The sequence below is a fragment of the Apteryx mantelli genome, chromosome 18 (assembly GCF_036417845.1).
Source record: "Apteryx mantelli isolate bAptMan1 chromosome 18, bAptMan1.hap1, whole genome shotgun sequence".
NCBI lineage: Eukaryota > Metazoa > Chordata > Aves > Apterygiformes > Apterygidae > Apteryx > Apteryx mantelli.
This window is the reverse complement of record NC_089995.1, coordinates 19,750,783-19,770,855: the sequence shown is the minus strand read 5'-3', so window position 1 is coordinate 19,770,855 and position 20,073 is coordinate 19,750,783. Positions and strand designations below refer to the sequence as shown.

Here is a 20,073-nt window from a genome sequence, read left to right as displayed (position 1 = left end):
CGTGCTTGCTGCTCCAGTGCGTGGCCGGACCTGCTTGCCGCTGGGGGAGAACATGAATGGCTCCAGCAGAAAATATTCGTCCTCTTTTCCCAGTGAGATGCAAATCTTGCAGAGGTCAGACGAAGCCTACCAGCTGCCTTAGTGCCCTGGCTCTGGAGCTCCTCGGGGTGGTGGGAAGCACGCTCGCTCCGTTTCTGCAGCGCCGGCACCTGCGCGGAGCACGCCATGCCGGGGTCCGGCCTCTTGCCGTCCCCTCGAGCTCCCCTTGCCCTTTGCTGTCACCAGTGCCCTGCGAAGGGGAGCGGGGGAAGGCTGGCAGCTGACAGTGCCTGTTCCCGCAGGCAGCCCACGTGCTTAGGGTTGAGCTGTCCCGTGCGGTGAGAGAGCCCTGTGCTGGGAGCAGGGCGCTGCTGCAGCGCGGACTGTCCTGGGGTGTGCGTCCCAGCTACGGCAGATAACGGGGTATATCTGCATCTGAGGAGCAATAAGAAAAGCAGCCGGAAGGCCGCTGGCTGGGGCTGTGTGCTGGGTCTCCCGTTGGCAAAACAGGCACATTCCAGCATGAGCTGCCTCTGCCCACTAGTGATGAGCAGAATATTTGGCCCTGTAAATACGCAGCCAGCAGGAAACTTGGACTGTTCAGCAAATCTGGACTGGGACCAGGCCAAGCGTTTCCAGAGATAAATCTTCATCTCTCTTGCAAGCTGTTTACCTTCCTTAGGCTAATATTAGTGATTCTCTTCCTGTTTTCCTCTTTGCTCATGTAAAATGATGAGGCCTTGACTGCTGTGTCCACTGCTGGTAATTGAGATGATAAATCTTCCTGCTGGAGACTGGCTTTAATCAGAGCATTGTGTTTGGATGCAATTTAATGACTTTCCTGCTGCTGAGTTCGGGCAGGACTCAGGAGAGGTGAGAGCCATTTATACGTTATTTGGCTTAACCACTGCTCCCACCTCGCTTCCCCTCAGCTTGGAGCCGCGTTTGCAGCTCTGGCCCTGACGCAGCTGCCCGTGTCCGACAAGCCGTACCTCTGGCGCGCTCTGGCTTTGTCTGTGCCATCCCTGCTCTGCTTTGCAGCCAGGCAGCTGTGTTGATGTGCACAAAATCCACCGCGTTTCACAGCCATTGTGCAAGTGCTGGGAAGCAGTCGTCCAGCCCGGTCTTCTAATCTGCATTTTGTTCTCCCAATTTGCTGAGATAGTGCGGATTAAAGTTCCGCCCTGGGCTCTTCTGGCTGCTGTACTAATGTAATAATTCTGAATTCAGTATTGTGCCGATTTGGTCTTGATGCAAAGACGCTGGACTGTAGGCTGCACCCAATGCAATGGGGGTGAGCCATCCTTCCTGAGGTGCTGCAGCCATGAAATACAGCAACCCACCGTCTGCTGGTTAATCCTCAGACCCCGGGGAAGCTGCGGAGCCGCTTTCTGCACGTGACGCTGCTGCTGGGACTTGCCTGAGCGCGCGGGTAGCGGTGCAAAGGGCACCTGTGCTCCAGCGGCGGTCGGATCCGGAGCCTCGCAGTAGAGGTTCTGGTGTAAAAGTGCTGTGTTTTATCATGCCAGCCGGCAGTCTGCTCTGCAGGAAACTGGAGAGGGCAAAGTGCTGCAATCTTGCATCGGAATGCTTAAGCCAGGAAGGTTGTCCTGTTCTGATTGCTTTCACGGTTAACTGAATTAAGACAGAATCCGCGGGAACGCAGCTGAAGATTCAGCCAGCGTATTTGCATCCCAGCTGTGGTGTCGCCATGCATGGGGCCAGGGTGGCACACGGCACCTCGGCTTTCTCCTGCTCCAGGGCAGGTTGGGGCAGCTGTCCCCGCTCCGTGCAGCTCCTGGCACCGGGCAGCTTGGGCCTGGCTCGGCTCGGCTCACCTCCGGCTCGTGGCCGAGGGAAGCAGAGGTGCCACAGTGCGGATGCGATGCGGCCGACCTCCATTGTCCCCTCAGGCTCCAGGGTGCTGCAGCAATTCCACCCGGGCTGGCGCTCCTGCACCCGCCGGTCTGCTTCCAGCATCTCCCCTTGTTCTCTGTTTTCCATGTCTCTTTCCTCAGTCTTTGCAGATTAATAGCATGCTAACTCCTGGAGGAAATGCAGAAAAACGGCATGTTTAATTTTAATTTACGAAACCGTTTAGGTAGCAGCCTAGTTTCCTCGCTCCTGTCAATCAGGTTTTCTCAAGGCTGACATCAATTAGTTTAAAAATATTGAATGTAATTTTGCCTGACACAACATATTGCAGCCACTGCAAAATATAATTTATTTTAGAAGAAGAAATAATTAAACTAATTTGCATGTCAGTCAGCTGAGCTGGAATACCAAGGAGAGATGCTGCAATGGAAGAAGATGCCCTCTTCTTTTTTCTTTTTTTTATCCTCTTTTCTTTTAAACTAATTGCACTCAGTCTGGCACCCTGGCTGGGTGCTACTTCTGTTTTCTGCAGCCTCCCCCTGAGGCTGTAACTCTGCTTTGTGTGTGCTCGAAGTGGTCACCTGCCCAGGCTGCTGTTTTCCGGTGGAGCATTTGCTTCCATGTGCCAGAGCACACGAGCGTGTGCAGGAACGGATGCAGGGGCATGTGCATCTGCTCACATAGTGACGGTTCACAAAGATGAAGCTGTGTCGGAGCTTTTTGGACTTACTGATATGAAGTTTGCTTTGCTGTTAAGTGAGTCGTGCACTTCCTCATGGATGTGCTCCAACAAAATCTTAATTGCTCTCCTGACCATTGTAAATTCAGTTTGTGCCACTCAGGTTACAGAAAATATTTCAGAGATGTTTTGGAAATTTTTCTTTCAAAAACACCCAAATATTTTTCATATTTTCCACCCATGAATTCAGGTACTGGGCTCAAAGGAAGAGGAAAGTTTATAAAGAATGCATTTGAGGAGCCTTCAAACATGCACGATACAGCTGAAATAAAAAGAAGCCTCCGTGTGCCTCACGGGAAGAGTTGCCGGAGCTGCGGTGGTTGCATTTCTAACCTCGATGCTCCTGGAGACATCATATTTTAACCCTGTCACTGAGCCGGGAGTAAGCGGGAGCCTCGGGCTGCAGCAGTTCTGGAAGGGCAGGAGGAGATAGTCTCATGACAGGGTTCTTGTGGAAAGGACAGCTGTGCTCCGATGTGCGCTTAAGGGGCCGGGCTGCTCGTGGCGGCCCTGGCAGAGAGGGTCAATGCTGGCCATGGAAAGCGGGTCTTGGCATGTGGGTAACCCCAGCCTGCTGCTGCGGTGGGAGGGGGACATGCAGTCATGCCTGGCTCTGGCCGTTGTCTCGTGCTGGTCATGTCCATCCCAACGAGGCTGTGAAAGGTGTTGGCTGAGGAGAGCTGCCGTGGAGATCGGGGATGCTGGGGCAGAAACGCTTGGGAGGAAACGCTCCTTGTGGCTGGAGGTGGGACGAGGAGATGGTCTCGAGTTACATCTTCCCCAGGTCTCTTCCTCCTCCCCCTGGCTGCCTCTTCTCATCTGTCTCTCTGCAGCATCTGTGGGGCCCTGCTGACTTGCTTCAGTGCTGTGTGTGTGGGCTCTGTCTCCCTGCCAGGTGACCCAGGCTGGGAGGTAATGGGCTGCTGTTGCCCTTCTGCCCGCTGGCATCGAGTCCTCCTTGCTCCGGCTCCTGCGCTCCCCGGCAGGCTCCTCTCGGCCCCCCCGCTCCCGCCTCCTTCCCGCCCCGCCGCCTCCGGCTTCCTCACTCGCCGAAGCAATTGCTGTTTATTTTGCTGCACCAATGTGCTTTCTAAAATAACGCGTCGTTCCAGGCTTTTAGTCACGACTTCTGCTCCCTCCCCCAAAACCAGCCATCTAATCACCAGCGCAGCTGGTCTGGGCGAGGGAGCGATACTGTGGGAGTGGGGCTGCCGGGGCGGGGGCCGCTGTTCCTGGCTAATTGCGGAGCAGCGCTCAATCCCGCTCCCCAGGGCCTTCTGCCCCGGCGCGCAGGCCAGCATTAATTTCATAAACAAGCAGGCAGCGAGAGGAGCCGGCGTACCGGGGATTCCTTGTTTCTGGAAGCATACGAGGAGGCGCTTCAGGAACCATCAGGCCCTCTGGGGTGATTTGTAGTGTTATAAAGAGGGCTCGATGTAGCTCTGAGGTGTGCACTGTGGAGCAGAACGGCAGCGGGGCGAGCAGGAGCTCCGAACAACGGCACGGTCCCCGCCGGGTGCGTGGAGCTGCTGGAGGTGTGTTGAGGGGCTGGGGCAGCGCGGGGCAGCCCCGGCCCCGCTGGGGGGCTCCCCCTGCTCCCCGGGGCGCGATGGGGCGCAAGCCTGGCTGGTGTCCAGCCTGCGGCCTGCTGGAGGCATGGACAGGAGCACACAGGGGGAAGTGGGCCATTGCAGATCCCATTGCGCCAGGAGGGCACCGCGCTCGGTTGAAGCTGCTGATAGAAATGCATGCAGCTCTTTTGGCGTGTAGCGTGTGGAGCCTTGCACCCCTGACAGTGAATATCCAAGCCAGGAACAGATGGATGAGGTAGAGGGTGAAGCGCGTGGTGGGTTTTGTTAACGCCGTTGCTCCGCATCGGTACCGGCTAGTCCACGCTGGGCTCTGCTGCGGTGTTTCACTGCTCTCGCAGATCCCTTTGCCAGTCCCTGGGTGCAAGGGCCAGGATGCGGGTGGACACGACCGGTCCCTGTTTCTCTGCGCAGGTGCCCGTGGCAGGAGGCAGCTCGTCCCTCCTCCGTGGTGCAGTGCAGTCTGGCCAGGCCAGGCTGCAGCCAGGGTGCTCGGTGCCACCTCCTGCTGCAGGGATTTGCTCTGGGCTGCTCAGCCTTCCCGCAGCAAGGGCAAGCCGACAGCGGCGGCTCGGGGGCCCCTGGTGCACAGCCCAGCACTGGGCTTCTCTACCGGGAAAAGCGGGCAGCGAGGCCGTGGGAGCCCCAGCACAGCCGTGGGAGCTCTCCGGACGGGCAGAGCGAGGGGCGTTTGCGCCCGGCTGGTAGCAGATGGCGCCTCCCGCTGAGGCGTTGCTGTTTTTCTGTTTCAGATAATCACTCGCAGGTGTCAAGAGCCTCTCTCCGCATCCGGATCCTGGATGTGAATGACAACCCGCCTGAGCTCGCCACCCCCTACGAAGCTGCCGTGTGCGAGGACGCCAAGCCGGGCCAGGTAGTGTGCGGTGCCGGCTCCTCCAGCTCCGTGCAGATCGCACGGCACCGATGGCGGAGCTGGGCCTCCATCCCAGCCCTCAGTGCGGGGCCGCAGGCTGCCTCCCGCAGCTGCCGCCGGCTGAGGGCTGCTCCCAGGCCCTTACGGCTGCTCCAGGCCAGGACGCAGGCTGGTGACCCCCTGGGGATGGACCTGCCGCAGGGCTGGGGCCGGGCGGCAGCGCTGCTCCTCACCGCCACGTTCTCCCCGCAGCTCATCCAGACCATCAGTGTCGTGGACCGTGACGAGCCCCAGAGCGGCCACCACTTCTACTTCACCCTGGCGCCTGAAGCCACCCACAACCACCACTTTTCCCTGCTGGACATCAAGGGTGAGTCCTGCCCTCCCCGGCTGTGCAGCCTGCGGGACCACCGGGGCGGGGGGTGACAGGGCCGTGTGATGCCGTGGTCGGACCCCGGCCCTCCTCCTGCCCGGCCTCGCCGCGGTGGCGGGGATGAGCTCAGGGGCCTGCGGGCACCAGGACGGGCCGGTGCCGCGGCTGCCCGTGCCGTCCCTCGTGGCGAGACGTGTGCTTTCTCCCTTCTCCCCTTCCTGGGCTAAGGACATGTCCACGCTCTTGCATGAGCCCCATGTGCACCAGGAGGCACCTTCTGCCTGAAAGAGAGGCTTATCAGGGTTTCCTCGAGCCGAGGCCTCCCCTTCCCTTGCGCTTGCTTTTGGGCACATAAGGCACCAACAGCTTGCCCACCCTTGGTGTCTCGCTCTGTGCCAGGGAGCGCCGCTAGCCGCCTCTGCGGGGCTGAGGGAAGAGCTGCGGCACTGCCGATGACGGGCTGGTGCTGCTGGGAGAGCAGAAGGCCTCTGCCGCAGGCCCGCGGCGTGTCCAGCAGCTCCATTTGACCAACCTCTGCCTTGGCGAGGAGCCTGCACTTGTTGTTATCCCTCAGGAAAGCAAGCGGTTCAGGTGTCTGCCTGGTGGGATGGGATGCATGGGCTCCCTGCCGTGCAGGAAGAAGCGTCTCCTGGGAGCTGTACCGCTCCCCTGCTTCCTCCGGGCACACGGGCGAGTGACGGGGCACCCTGGCATGGTGGGGCTGGCCAGCTGACGGCAGGATTGCCTCACGGAGGCTCCGCCAGCTCCGCTGCGGACAGCTCCAGGGCTCGCCTGGCACCGCCTTCAGCGTTTGCAGGGCTCTGGGTGCTTTGGTGACGTGAAGTCTCTAACCTGCTTGTGGGCAAGATGATGTAGGTTTGCAGACAAACACTCTCCTGTTCTGAGCGCTTTGCTTCGTCCTTCTCCGGAGTGCATCCCGGAGCGTAGTCCCTCCTGGGCAGCCCGTGCCCACCTCACGGCAGCTTGGCCCCCGGACCCGCGCCGAGCCTCATCCCGCGGCGGCTGGAAGGTCCCGGCAGCATCTCGTGGCCACGGTCAGGGCCAGGCAGGTTGTTCCGGGGCACGAGGGCAGAGCTGACTTCTCTATTGAGTGTTTGGAAGCGTGGTTTCCACAGCTTCCGTGTGCCCAGCTGTGTACTTGGCGGATGGGGCCAGGCAGGGCCACCCGCTCCCGGGCCGTGCAGGCTGCTTGGGGCGCTTCAAGCCATGGGGCTGTGCTGGCTCCGGCTCCCGTGCTGGCCAGCGGCTGCGGCCGGTGGGCACAACATGGATTTTGCTGGCTGCTGGGCCCCGGCTGCTTTTATCTGGCTTCGAGCACTACGAGGTCAGGCTGTGCTTGCCTGGCGGTGACAGCTCGGAAGGGTGGTTATCAGCCTGCTTCCTCTTCCTGGCTGGTGTTTCTGAGGGTGTTTCTGGTGTTTCAGCGGCATGTACAACAGGGACTCTTGCAGATAGGGGATCTCCTCCAGCCAAGGGGCCAACCTGGTCTGAAGCCAGCAGACCAAATTGAAATGCTTTTTTGTTTTTATTTTTGTTTTTGTTTTGAGACCAGATTTTTGTCTCGGTTTTGCAGCTTCATCTGTCAAAAGTCTGATTTAGGTTGTTTTGAGCTTATCAGAGGAACCCTCTGCTGATATAAGCTCCTGCTTTTTCAGATTGCACTCAGCGTCATTAGGGATAGTCAAAATGGGGCTTGCAGCGAAAAGCCTCAGGTGTAATTGTAGAAAGACTGACGTTACTTTGTGCCCTGAAAAGTGCAGTTGTCCCTGACCCGAGTTTCTCCCCCGCACCCGTGGGGCAGCTGTTCACGAGACCTTTGCTGCTTATCCTGTAAGCATGCTTTAATCCTTGCAAGATTTTGCACCGCGCCCAGTGATTAACTTCCTTCCCTTTCTCTGAGGGGCCTTAGGAGAACCTGCGTGAGCACAGAGCTACCCCGGCATCTGTGGGGACCTGGCCTTCCCGATCCCCCGCAGGACAAGGGCTGGTCCCTGCTCGGAGCCAGCCCCTTTGTGGTCCCATGGGGATCAGGGCTGCTCCGGCTGCCTGGCCCAAGGGACTGGGCTGGGCTGGGGGTCTTGGTGCGGCTGCTTTGCCGCCTGGCGGTGTTTGGGAATTGCCCCCCCTGCTTGTGCCCGCTGGGGTCCGTCGCAGGCACCCGAGCGCAGGCGCTGCAGAGGATGCAGGACTGGGGCTCGCGCGCTGCCATCTCCCCAAGCCACTGCCCCCCGCCTGGGACAAGGCTCCCCGTGTGCACGCACGCACAGTAATCCTCCGCGCTAAATGATCCCACCAGCACTGAGTGTGGTGCAACACTGAATAAAATGAGTAAAAGCTGGTATCACCTCCCGCCTTCTGCTCTGGGTAAAACAAATGCTGTTGCTGCAGGGTTATTCCCTGGGTGTTTGTAGACCCTCCTAAATGCCGAGCAATGCCATCTGCAGTAGCAAGGGGAGGAGGCTGCCTATGCAGATGGAGGCACCCCTCACCTCTGCTGCAACAGCGTGCTTTAGTGTCATCTCCCTTTGATTTTTTTTTTTCTTTCCCCCTGACTTCCCCAGCGCATCACATGTCCTGGCAGCACTCGCCTTCGCCCCCTGCTCTCGCTCATTCCTTGCTGCATACTCTCTGTCCGCCCCTTTCCTCCCTCTCGTTGTTCGCCCCTCTTGCACTTCTCTCTCCTTCTCCATATAAATATCAGTGGTGACAAACTGCTACCACCAGCCCATCTGTTTCTTTGTACAAATTTGTAGCCAATTTTGAAACGTGATTTATAAATATTGCTTTTGCAGCCAAGGAGTGACACTGATGGATGTCAGCACAGATGGATTCGCTAAGCTCCCGCTTAAATCCTTCTTCTTTTTTCCTTTGCACCTACTTCTCTGGTTCCTGCAAGGCAGCAGAAAGTGCCTCAGCAGGGCAGTGCGTCCTCAGTGCGACAGGGACCGCGTCCTCTCGGGAGCGCTTGCCGTCCTCTGACTCTGCGGTTTGCCAGGCTGGACAAGAGCAACCGAGCCGCGGCGTGGCCAGTGGACAGGAAGCGAGGGGGCCATGGCCACCAGTGTGTTGCTGCTAGGCCACTGCAGAGAGGCTTGTCTGCGCTCGCTGGGCACCATGTCTGCTAGAGAGGGTGCCTGCTCAGCCAGGCTCCTCGCGGACAGAAACAGGCCCCTTCAGGATATCAGAAAAAGCAGAAGGACCCGGAGGTAGAGTTGGTTAAATTTTAAAATTAACAGCCCTGTAGCACACATGGAGCAGAGCCAGCCGGGACAGCATGTGAGGGCAGAAGAGGATGCCCAAAGCCACCTAGGCTGCTCTTGGGGTCCTTATTGGCAGCATGGGAGGGTTTTGGGGACCGTCCTTGGCGATGGCGCAGCCTGTCCATCCAACGAAGACCTGGTGGAGCATTTGCTAAGTACGTGGGCATACGTCAGCAGTCACAGAGCAGGTCTGCTGAGCCTGGGATCCTGATGCTGCCCCTTAGCCAAGCCTTGCTGGGCCAGGCCCTGCTGTGGTCAGAGTTGTGCAGAGAGTGAGATGATCCTTGCAAGGACCTGCAGCTTCGCTCGTCATCTCCCGATTCCCTGTGGCATGCAGTGCTCCGTGGCTGCCAAGAGCTGCCTCGGCTCTCACGCTCCAGGTCAGACGCGTAAGAGTGAAAGGTGACTCTGCAGGAGACTTCTCATTAGCTGAATTATAGCTGAAGCAGTTTGCAGGAGTCAGGCTTTTAGAGGCAGTGCCATTTTCTACCTGCATCTTTCCTCCTTTTCTCCTGCTCTGTCTGAGGGAGTGCTCAAGCACCTTAATTCATCAGACAAGGAATAAAAAGTCATGCGTTATAGCAACGGACCAGATCCAGAAGGAAGATACCCAGCAAATGAAGTGTCTAAAGGAAGAGATAGAGTGGAGAAAGTTGACCTCGCCCAGTTCCAACTGGTACCTTTCCAAAAGCGTATCACCATCCTGTGGCTCCTAACTCCCCCTTTTCTGGGTCTTTCTGGCCTGAGGAAAATGATTAAAGAAGTATCAAAGGTAATTAAAGCCTGAAATCATGTTCTCCAAGAAATCCTAATTGCATTGGAAGGGATGGTAGAAAGAAACTAAGCCCTGCAACCTGGAAGGGTTGGTGAATAATATGTAGCGACACATGGATGCTACTGACTCCAGAGCTCAAGGGCTAGGGAGGCAGATGTCTGAACTCTCCACAGGTCTCATTAAGAGCATGTAATGGGTGAAAAATCTGAGCAATCGAATGCAGAACATGAGGATTTGAGGCATGCCTGAGGAGAGAGGAAGCCTCCTCCAGCCGCCGCAGGGATGCCGTCCTCCACGTGAGCAGTGCAGATGCTGATCTGCCGTGGGGCGAAATGGAGCACTGGATCTCCCCGGGGACTGAGCAAGAGGCAAAAGCAGCAGCAGCACCGTGGCCTGGCACCCAGAGAACGTGGGGTGAGATACAGGCAAAAGGGGAAGACCCAAATTCCTCTCTTGCTGGCTGCCCCTGCCGCGGGGCTGGGGAGGGAGGTCTGTCCTGTCAGGGAGACCTTCGTGGCAGCGAGCAGCTCTGGCAGCAATGTGGCTGCAGGCCCGGCCCAGAGCCATGTGCTAATGAGCCGGTGCGTCCAGAGCTGCAGAGCAGCTGCTGGAGCCGGCAAAGGGAGATGCTCACTGTGGCCCTGGGAGTACAGGAGCGGGCTGGGATATCAAAATCCAGACTGGAGGTAGATTGCTCCCTTCTGCTTTCCTAGTGCTGTTTGAGATTGAGTTATGAGAAGGATTTATTAGCTCTGTCTTTGAAGCTACCAAGAGCCTCTTTGGAGAGTGAGGGAGTCTGAGAGACTTAATTATTTTATTATTCCTAGTTACCACCAGAGTATATTGTATTCCTAAACTTTCCTCTTACAGTGATGTTGACTGGTCCCTGCACACTTGACTCCTGTTGGTTTCTATCTTGCCTTGTGAATTGCTCCTTGAGGAGACAGATGTTTTTTCCTGTCCTTTGCATGAAATGATATGATGTGACACGGGATAAAATCACTGCGTGGTCAGGGAGAGGCACAGGAAATCTGTGGAGGAATATAAAATGTCAGCTTGTCTAGCAAGGCGGCATTGACAGTAAATGACTTGGCTTGTGGGCTGCAGAGCAAATGCATTACAACCTTCAGAGTGGTGTGATGGTAGCTCAAAGCGTGGCCTCACACAGACTGCACAGGAAAACACATAAGTATGGAAGAGGTCCAAACTCCTCCATGCAGAAAAGCTGTGGATCAACAAGCTGATTTCAACATCTGCTGCAATTTCCATGCCACCTCATGGGAAACACTGCTCTCAGCTCCGTGGCCCCAAAATTGGACTTAGCAGAAAGCTGCTACCGAGGAAGGAACAAGAGAGGCTGTAGGGCTAGGGCCCTCCTGGCTTGTCTTTGCAACGACTCTGAGTCTGCTGGTGCTAACGAAACTGCCTCAAGACACAGAGCCTGGAAGGAGGTGCCTCAGGTCGGCCACACGTAAAGAAACAACTGTACCGGGAGAAATTACATTGGTCTGTAAGCAATTGCTTTGAATACACTTTCCAGGATATATTTTCCCAGATCTGGGCAAAATTTACTTCCCGTCTATGTTCAAACAGACAGCAGGGCATGGCAGCAGCACTGTTTTTTCCAGACTTGTGTGTGTGGCCCAGAAGGGAACACAGGAAAAGTTTGCAAGTAGCAGGGGTGTAAACGCCAGAGAGGGAAACTGGGTTGTCCAGAGTGCCCGGGGGGGGGGGGTGTGAGGACACGGTGGGGGGGCTGTGGGGAGGCGGCTCCAGGCCTGGGGACATGCAGAGCTGGTGTCTGCGAGACTTGTGCTGGCTATCCAGCGCTGGTGAGCAGTGGTTTTGGTGTAGATGTGAATTTGCTGTTGCTGCTCTTCCTGCAGGAAGTGTTGACATCACCTTGTTCAAGAAAGTGTTTTACAATGTTTGAAATAGTGTTTTGTACTTGTGATTTCTGTCTCTCTCTCTAGCACTGAATTTTGAGTAACAGAGCAAGATCTCAGCCCCTTCCTGGGCTGAGGTTTCTCAGAGCTGTCTGTCATGCTGCTGCTTTTGTTTAAATATTGGCTGCTTTATTTTGACTTCGTGGCATCAGCAATGGAAATCTTCCTCCTCTCCTTGCTGGGAGGCGAGGGGGCTCAGCGGTGCAACACGCTGTCTGAGCAGCGCCGTCAGTATCCGAGCTGAGGTTAGTGGCTGCCTCTCTGCGACTTGCACGTAGTATTTCCCCTCCGTTTCTAGAGACTGTTTCTAAAAATACTCGACACTGAAGTCAGCGTGCCTTGTGGCAGGTCTTCCTCTCCAAAAGGAGCTGGAGCTGGCTGCAAGCAGAAAGGGAGTTGCAGCGTTCTGCTGCACTCCAGAAGTGCGAGGTGCAGGTGCTATGTGCACATTTACATGGAGCTAAATACCTGAGAGGCTGGAACAGCTCCTGAGCACGGAAACAGAGCCCAAGGAAGATCGGCAGCCGGAGCTGGGTCGGGAGGGGGCTGGCAGCATGTGCGGGATCCTCCAGCAGGGCTGGACGTGCGGTCCCGGGCTGGCTGCTTGGCTTGTGTGATGTACAGGGCAGGAGGCGATCCCGGCCGAGGGCTGGGGCCTCGCTTGGCCGTGGGGAGCTGCTGTGACCCGCTTGTCCTGGGGCTGCATCTCCGCTGGATCCAGGTGCCCGAGGGTCACGCTCAGCTGGGCTAGTGAGGAGTTAGTCCTGGCCTCTTGCTGAGATGGTGCTATTAATTTTATTTATATCTCCCCACTACGTTGCAGCAAGCTGAGGCAGCAGCACCAAATGAGATCTTGTTACCTTTGTGCAGGTGATTAGCATAACAATAAACATTTCTTTTTTCTAGCTCCTCCATGGTAGGGAACAGGCAGCTTCCCAGCAGGTTCCACTGCTGACAGGCAGCTGCCCTGGCTCCAGCCTCCCCACTGCTCCGGGGCCAGCGCTCCCTGTGTGCTCTGCCACGGGCCTCTGCGCACTGCCCCGAGGGGCTCAGCCCCAGCGACGGATATCCTGCGGGACTCGGGGGCTGCCCACAGTCCCTGCTGCGTGTACAGAGACACCGGGCAGCGCTTGCAGGGGTGCAGAAACACTGCTCTCTGCAGTGCCCTCCGCAGTCTGGCAATGCTGCTGCCCCCGTCACACCCGTCTTGGGGCGTGTGGGTCAGTGCTGGGAGCTGTGGCCTTGCAGGCATGCTGCTCTGTTTAGATGCAATATCTCTTCTGAGGCAAAACGTCCCTGGATTGATTCTTACAAGCACTTGCCCTACTGCTGCCTTCTGATCCGTGCTCTTGAGGCTGTTGCCTGCCTGAGGTCTGCTGCTGTGAGCAGGGATGAGTGAGGTGGCCCGGAAAATTCCCTTAATGGTTATAAGATGCTACATCTACAGGAGGAGATTTTCTGTGACCTGCAGCACAGCTCTGCATGCGTGAGCAAGACTGAGGTTTGAATGTTGGCTGTGTGGGGCTCAGGGCAGCCTCCGAATGCTGGCGTAGCCTTGTGCACGCTCCCTTACCTGGTGTCCTGGCCTCTTTGCTGCGCTGGAGCACGAGCTCCTCAGGGCACAACCTGTGCTCTCAGCTGAACTGGAAGGGAGGCATCCTCCTCTCTCCTTCGTGTTAAAATCCCAGCTCTCCCCAGCTGAGGTGCCAAAGGCTCTGCTCTGGCCCACAACACGGTCGTGTCCTGGCAGTGCAGAAAATGGGTGGACAGAGGCAGCATCCGGAGACCTGATGACAGGAAGCAACAACCTGGTGTTCAGCCCTGGGACAGCTGATGCTTGCTCTGGGCACAAGTCATGCGCTGCTGCCTCCCCTTTGGGTGCGGACGGTCGGTCTCCATCACTCGCAGCTGGACCTGGCCCTGCTCAGCGCTGGAGCACGCTGGACTGGCGCCATGTGCACCTTCGTGGCAGCACTGCACGCGCAGGTCTGCTCCGCATCTGAGGTTGGCCATGCTTCCCCGCTGGCCATTGATCTTCCCGTCCTGCCGCTCCGCAGGCACCTGCCCTCCTGCTCCCCTCCTGGCTCATGTCCTGTCCCACTGTGCCTGCATCCTCTGCATCCTGTGCAGCGCCGGGTCCGTGTGCTGAGTGCTGCGGAAGCAGGCGGCCCCATAGCCAGAACTGGAATAGCTGGCTTTGCTGATCGAAGAGCTGATTGATACGGAAAGGAGCCAGGCCAGCATGGATCGGGTGGGATGAGGAGGGTGTCTGCAGACAGCAGCACCTTGCTGCGAGCAACCGATCCGCGTTTTATTAGATAAAGGCTGCAGACAGCCAGCAATGGCTCAGACATCTGGCTGTGACTGTTCAGCCGCTGCTCCAGCTTTTTCCTTCCCCCGTGGGCAGGGAGTGGGGCTGGCTTCCAGCCCCTTCCTGCCGCTGCGCTGCTGCTTGGGTTCGCCCTGGCTGCAGTGGGTCTGCAGCGTGGCTGTGTTCACGGTCCGTGGTGGGTTCAGCTGCGCGGGCTGTGCCCCTGCAGCAGCGGGATCTGCACGGAGCTGGAGCACAGCTGGCTCGGCTCGGCTGGGAGCCCACAGGGAGCTCTGCCGGCTCTTCGGGCAGTAGGAGGGACCCAGAGCAGGTGGTCCCTCACCTCGGCGCCTGGGTTGGGGCAGTGACAGCTCCTGCCGGCTCAGCCCCGTCGGCGGACCCCAGCCCGCCCAGCTGAGCAGCTCCGTTGGGGAGGTCTGCGCTTTGTGGCTGCTCTCCATCCCGATGCCTGCTCTGCACTACTCAGAGAGTTTTCTAGGAGGTTTGTTTTCTTTCTCCCTTCTGCTCCCGCTGCGTTTTGCCGGCAGGTTTCAGGCCCCGTGTGCAGTTGCCCCATGGCGAGCGTCGCTGTGCCCCAGCCAGTGGGACCACAGGGCTGGCCGCGAGGAGCCCTGCGAGGTGGCGTGGTGCGGCATTCATGGCATGGCATGGTGCGGAGCGGAGCCAGCCGGCCACGAGGGACAGCGGCGCGACACCCTGGCTCTGCTCCCGCTGAGTGGGGAGGGCAGGCCTGGTCCACGCTCCCTGCCTGGCAAGCTGGCAGTCACTGGAGCTGTGCGTTGGCAGCAGAGGCTGTAGAGCAGCCGCAGCACCAGCAGTAGCAGCCTCCAGCGCCTGGGAGTGATGTGTCCGGCGTGGAGGAGCTCGGGCGTGCCATGTCCTGGGAGCAGGGCTGAGGTGGCTTAGTCCTTCTTGCTGTCCCCAGGAGTGACTTTGCTGTGGGTTTGCTTGCTCCCTGCAGACAACATGGCCGCAGTGCACACGCAAAGAGTGGGCTTCAATCGCCAAGAGCAGGATGTGTATTTGCTGCCCATCCTGGTGGTGGACAGCGGCCCCCCGGCCCTCAGCAGCACGGGGACTCTGACCATCCACGTGTGCGGCTGCGACAGCAGCGGGGCCATCCAGTCCTGCAACAGCACAGCCTACGTCATGTCTGCCACGCTGAGCCCTGGCGCACTCATTGCTCTGCTGGTCTGCATCCTTATTCTGATTGGTGAGTGCCTGCCTGCCGCCCTCCTCTTCCCCCATCTCGTCCCTGTCTCCTCCCTTCATCCCCAGTCATGCACATGAGTGGAGGTAGTTGCTTTGGGCTTGGTAGAGGCCCCTTGGCCACCTGATGCCTTGCCAGGAACTCTCTGCAGAGCGTGGGGCAGCAAACCCGACCCCAGCCGCAGGGTGCAGTTGGGATCTGGCTGTTGGGGGTATTTCCATGTTTTTCCCAAGCCAAGACCCCAGTGGGCTGGGCTCAGTGACGCATCTGAAGCAGGACAGTTCCCCCTGTAGTGGGTAGATGGGCTTCCCTCATGGAGGAGGGAGAGCTGGTGGTTGCTCCTGGCCTTCCACGGGCAGGAGGCTGAGAGCTGCTTGTGGGCAGAGTGATGGTGTGTTTGCAGCAGTGTGCCTCACTGCAGGTGAGGGATGTGTGTGTGTCCCAGGGGCTGGGAGGCAGTGGCCAAGGGTGGCAGATGTGGGGCAGGCAGTCATGCAGTGGTGCTCTTATCTCAGAGGCCTGTGAGGGTCAAGGTTAGAGTGTGTATGAATAAGAAGCGGGGCTGTTTTAGCGCCTGCAAGGGTAGGTTGTGGAAATGTGCCCAGGGGTCTTCTGGGAGCATGCAAACGGGCTGCTGGGGACAGGCTAGCCCTGTGCAGGGAAGCTCTCCATGCCCTGGGGATGCTGCCGGCTGCCACGACAGGTTTGCACCAGCGTGTGCTGGGGCTGAAGGTGCGGGGGAAGCGTGGGCTTGCTTGCATGTGGAGAGGGGAGAGGGCCTGGAGTGGGTGGGTGCTGCAGTGCGTGCAGTTTTAGCACTGTGCAGCTGATGGATGCTGCTGCTGAAAGCCCTCTGGCATCAGTGCGGGCTCGCAGCTGGCTCCTGAGGGCTGTCAGGACATCTGTGGAAGCCAGCGTGTTGTTCGCTGAAGTCTTTCTTCTCCTTGGCACGTCTCTGCTCCTCGTCTCCTGCTGTGTCTCCGTTTAGAAAACCCTTTCCCACAGGGTGCACTTTACACTGGTTTCATTTTCCAACGCAGTGCAAACAAATTTCTGCCTAATTGCCCAAACGAATAAAGTGCACATCGGTGCTCTAAAGGTGATGGGATGAATGGATGATGATCCAGGACACATCTGTGGCTCATTGCTCAGGCTCTGTGCCATCTGCTCCACAATCATGCTCCCAACATTTGGCTGCTGCTGTGATTCATGCACCCCCTTTCCTATTCATCTTCTACAGAATCCAGCCGTTTGTCTGTCCAGCCGTGCGTTCATCCATCTGCCCCTCCTGTCTCTGTGGTCATGCTGCATGGAAAGGAAGCTCCTGGTCTGCACTGGAGCCCAGGCCCATCTCTCTCCCACCCAGTGACACAACACAGCTGCTACTCAATGAGCCTGGCTGATATGAACCGGCTGGCAGTGCTGGTCCCCTCACCTGGTGGTGCCGGCCGCCTGGGCTGCCCGTGCCAGAGGCGACTTTGCCTCTGTGCCTGGCCCTGAACACGGGCTGTCCTTGCGCCTCTGAGAGCAGCTTGCATGAGCCCATCACCCTGTCTGCTGACTGTCTCTTCCCTTCCCAGTGCTGGTCCTTCTGATCCTTACGTTGAAGCGACACCACAAAAGCCACCTGACATCCGAGGATGACGAGGACATGAGGGACAATGTCATCAAATACAACGACGAAGGGGGTGGCGAGCAGGACACAGAGGCCTATGACATGTCAGCCCTGCGCAGCCTTTACGACTTCAGCGAGATCAAAGGCGGTGATGGCGGAGGGGGGCCAAGAGACGGGGGCCTGAGCGGACACCTGGCCTCCGAGCTCCACGTGCTCCCGCAGTGGGTGCAGAAGCCAGACCTGGACTTCTCCCTCTTCAGGGACTATATCTGCAAGAAGGTGGAGCAGGCGGATGAGGACATCTCAGTGCCGCCCTACGACTCCTTCCAGACCTACGCCTTCGAGGGCTCGGACTCCCCCGTCCCCTCCCTCAGCTCCATCAACACCTGGTCCAGCGGCTCGGAGCAGGACTTCTCCTACCTGGGGGGCTGGGGGCCACGTTTCCGGCAGCTGGCCACGCTCTACGCTCAAGGGCGCAAGGGCGAGGAGGAGGGCGAGGAGTCCTAGCTGCCCTGGCTGAAGCCCGGAGCGGGGCACAGGGTGCGTGCCAGGCTGGGCTTCCACGCAGGGCGTGCGCCAGTGAGTGGCGCGCTGCAGGCGGCGCCGCATCGGTGGACACCCTGCTGCCGCAGAGGGACCGCGGTGCGGCTGAGGAGCGGGGCGGGTGTGCGCCTCGTTTGCTGCCTCTCGTCGGGGGCTCCTCAGCGCCAGCATGGCTGGGCTGGAGAGCCCGAAGGAGCCGTGGTCGCCATCATAATCTCCTAATACCAATCTCCGTTAAAGCACTACGCATTAATTTAAGAAAGAGAAAATCTAATTCAAGAGAGCTCGGAGGGGGTTTCCCCCCACAAATTATCATTTAAATAGATCTGTTCAGTGAGCCCAGTTCAGGAAGGGAAGAGCAGTCCGGGAGCCTTTTGTTGTCTAAATTGTTTTTGTCACTTGATTCAGAGCATTTGAAGTGCTTTGATTTCGTTAAGAGCTTTCTGTGCAGAGGGAAACAAGCTTTTCACTTCTGTTCCCTGCCTTGTTGTGGCTCGCTCTGCAGAGCCCTGCTCCGCGCGGAGCCCAGAGCACGGTGCCCGGTGCCTGTGGAGCCGCAGGGTCGGCACTGGTGCCTGCGGAGCCGCGCCGGGCCCAGGGGCTCCTGCCGGGCGCCGGCTCTGCAGTCGCCTGCTTCAGGGAGCAGCTGCTGTGCTTGAGGCCGCTTCAACCTGGGCTTCGCCTTGCAGCTGCGTTTGCCTCCCCTCGGCTCTGTCAGCCCGCTCCTGTCCCGTTTTTTCTGGTTATGCTGGTGATTAGAGCAGGCTCCCTCCTGCTGGTGCAGGGGATGTCACCTGCAGCGTGCCAGCTGCCCCCTGCGGCACCGTGCTGCGGCCGGGCTTGGGGCGGCCCCACGGTGCCGAGGAGAGACCCCAGGGCCGGTGCAGGGAGCGGAGATGTGCGGAGCCGCGGCCCTTCTGGCAGCAGCGCAGCCCAGCCCAGCCCCGGGCCTCTTGCGCCAGCACCGGTTTCCCCCGCAGGCTGCAGCAATGTGGGGAGGAGGCAGGATGGGGCAGCGCCAGCCGCAGGGCAAGGGACGTCCTGGAGCCCTGGTCCGGAGGGGCAATTCCCTCGCAGCCACCAGCCTGGCACGCAGGTAGGATCCCAAACCCATTGGCCAGGTGCCCAGGGCTGTGCTCAGCCCCCAGGGCTGTGCTGGGTGCCCGGGGCTGTGCTGAGCCCCCAGGGTTGTGCTGGGCACCCAGGACTGTTGCAGGCAGCCAGTGTTCCCCAGGGTGAATTTTGGCCGGTTCCAGGAGGTGCCTGGGCAGCTTCTCATGCTGCCCTGGCTACTGTGGCTCCGTGTCCGGTGACGCTGGGGAGATCAGTGGTGTGGTTGACAGGTAGCCTGTATGGCCTCCCTGGGCTCATCACTGGGTTTGTCCTTTTAGTTTAGCCACAGACAGCGTTTTCTGTCCTCGGAGAGCATTTAGCTGTAAATGTCCATGTGTGTTCATTTTATCCTGTTTTACCTCCCAGCCACCAGCGCTGCTCTTGTTGTGGAGCGGGGCCACGTGGAGGTACAGGCAGGACTGCAGCTCCCGTCCTGGCTTGTCCCCACTGCAGCTGCATCCCTGTGCCGGCCCCTCTGGTGCAGGACAACACGGCTCGGTGCAGGGCGGGAGCTGCTTGTTTCTCAGGATCCCTCTGGCCGTCCCCATAGAGGCTGCGGGTGCCCGCGCTCGCCCCACGTGCTCACCCTGCATCCTCACCCCACGTGCTCACCCCGCATCCTCGCCCTGCACGCTTGCCCCGCATCCTCGCCCTGCATCCTCGCCCCGCATCCTCACCCCACGTTCACCCTGCATCCTCGCCCCGTGCTCTCGCCCCGCATCTTCGCCCTGCTCTCGCTACGTGAGCGGTTGGTCGGTCACTGTGATTCCCCGCCAGCGCCAGGATGCAGCTGGGTGAACTGGCAGCTTTTCATGGCGGTCAGGCCCCTGAGCGCCCATGCTGTCGCCCCGGTGAGGCCCCGAACCTGGGCACAGGGAACAGAGAAAGCCCTCTCTTTCCTCAGGAATGTGTACGTGTTTTCCCACTGGCTGGAGCCGTGCATCTCAGCCTTTCCTCTAGCAAAGTGTTGTGCAATAGCTGGCCCCGTCCATGGAGACGGTGTCTGGTGCTGTGTGCGTAGACCCCCACCTGGACCCGCCACCCCCCATGCGCATTTCCTCCTCGCCCCCATGTGGATGCGGGAGCGTGGAGCGGAGTGGAGCGAGCCGCTGCACGGGCTGGGGCTCTGCGTTGGCACCAGGAGCTGGCGACCGCGGGAACGTCCGATGGAGTCACTTGGGTTTCCTTTCTCTTTCCAGACAAAATCAGGAGGTTGACTTCCCCATCCTTGTTATTTTTTTCAAGGTCTTTCTAGGACCTGGAAATAAATTATTTCCTTGTCGTCTAGCCTGAGTCTTATTTACTTATTTTATCTCGTTTTGTTTCCTCATGTTGTGTTTTCACTGCTGGGCTGTTTGTGCCTCGCCAGAGTGGGGCAGCCTGTCTTGGGCCCCGAGCGTCGCGTCTTCCCTGCCGAGAGCCTTCGGCAGCATCCACCTGGCTCCCCGAATGGGTCCTGGTGGCTGGATGCTGCTTGTCTGGCAATGTCTCCTTTTTCATAAAAACCCTCAGGAGCATAAGCTTATTCTTGAGAAAGGCAAAGTTCTATCTATCTGAACTGGAAGAAAATGATGACAAAAAATGTCCGTCACTGCTGGCAATCTGCCGTGAGCTGGCTGCGTGCTCCACAGTGGCAGAGAGGCTCCTGCATCCCGTCCCCAGTGCCCGGGGTGATGCCTGCTCTGGTGTTTGCAGGTGCTGGCAGGGCCCCTCTGTGGCTGCGCGGAGTTGTTCCCCGCTGGAGGCTGGGGCCGCCCCATGGACCTGCT

The 20,073-nt window shown here is 58.7% G+C and overlaps 1 protein-coding gene across 1 annotated transcript in view; it reads left to right on the top strand.

The window, feature by feature from the left end:
* CDH22 (cadherin 22) overlaps positions 1-19,591 on the top strand; it is a 59,495-nt gene extending 39,904 nt beyond the window's left edge. Inside the window, exons 8-11 of the mRNA XM_067307579.1 lie at positions 4,995-5,116; positions 5,369-5,486; positions 14,785-15,036; positions 16,614-19,591. Of these exons, the coding sequence (XP_067163680.1) occupies positions 4,995-5,116; positions 5,369-5,486; positions 14,785-15,036; positions 16,614-17,155 (1,034 nt within the window). The 3' untranslated portion in view covers positions 17,156-19,591. The remainder of the gene's footprint in view (positions 1-4,994; positions 5,117-5,368; positions 5,487-14,784; positions 15,037-16,613) is intronic.
* Positions 19,592-20,073: the final 482 nt, after the last annotated feature.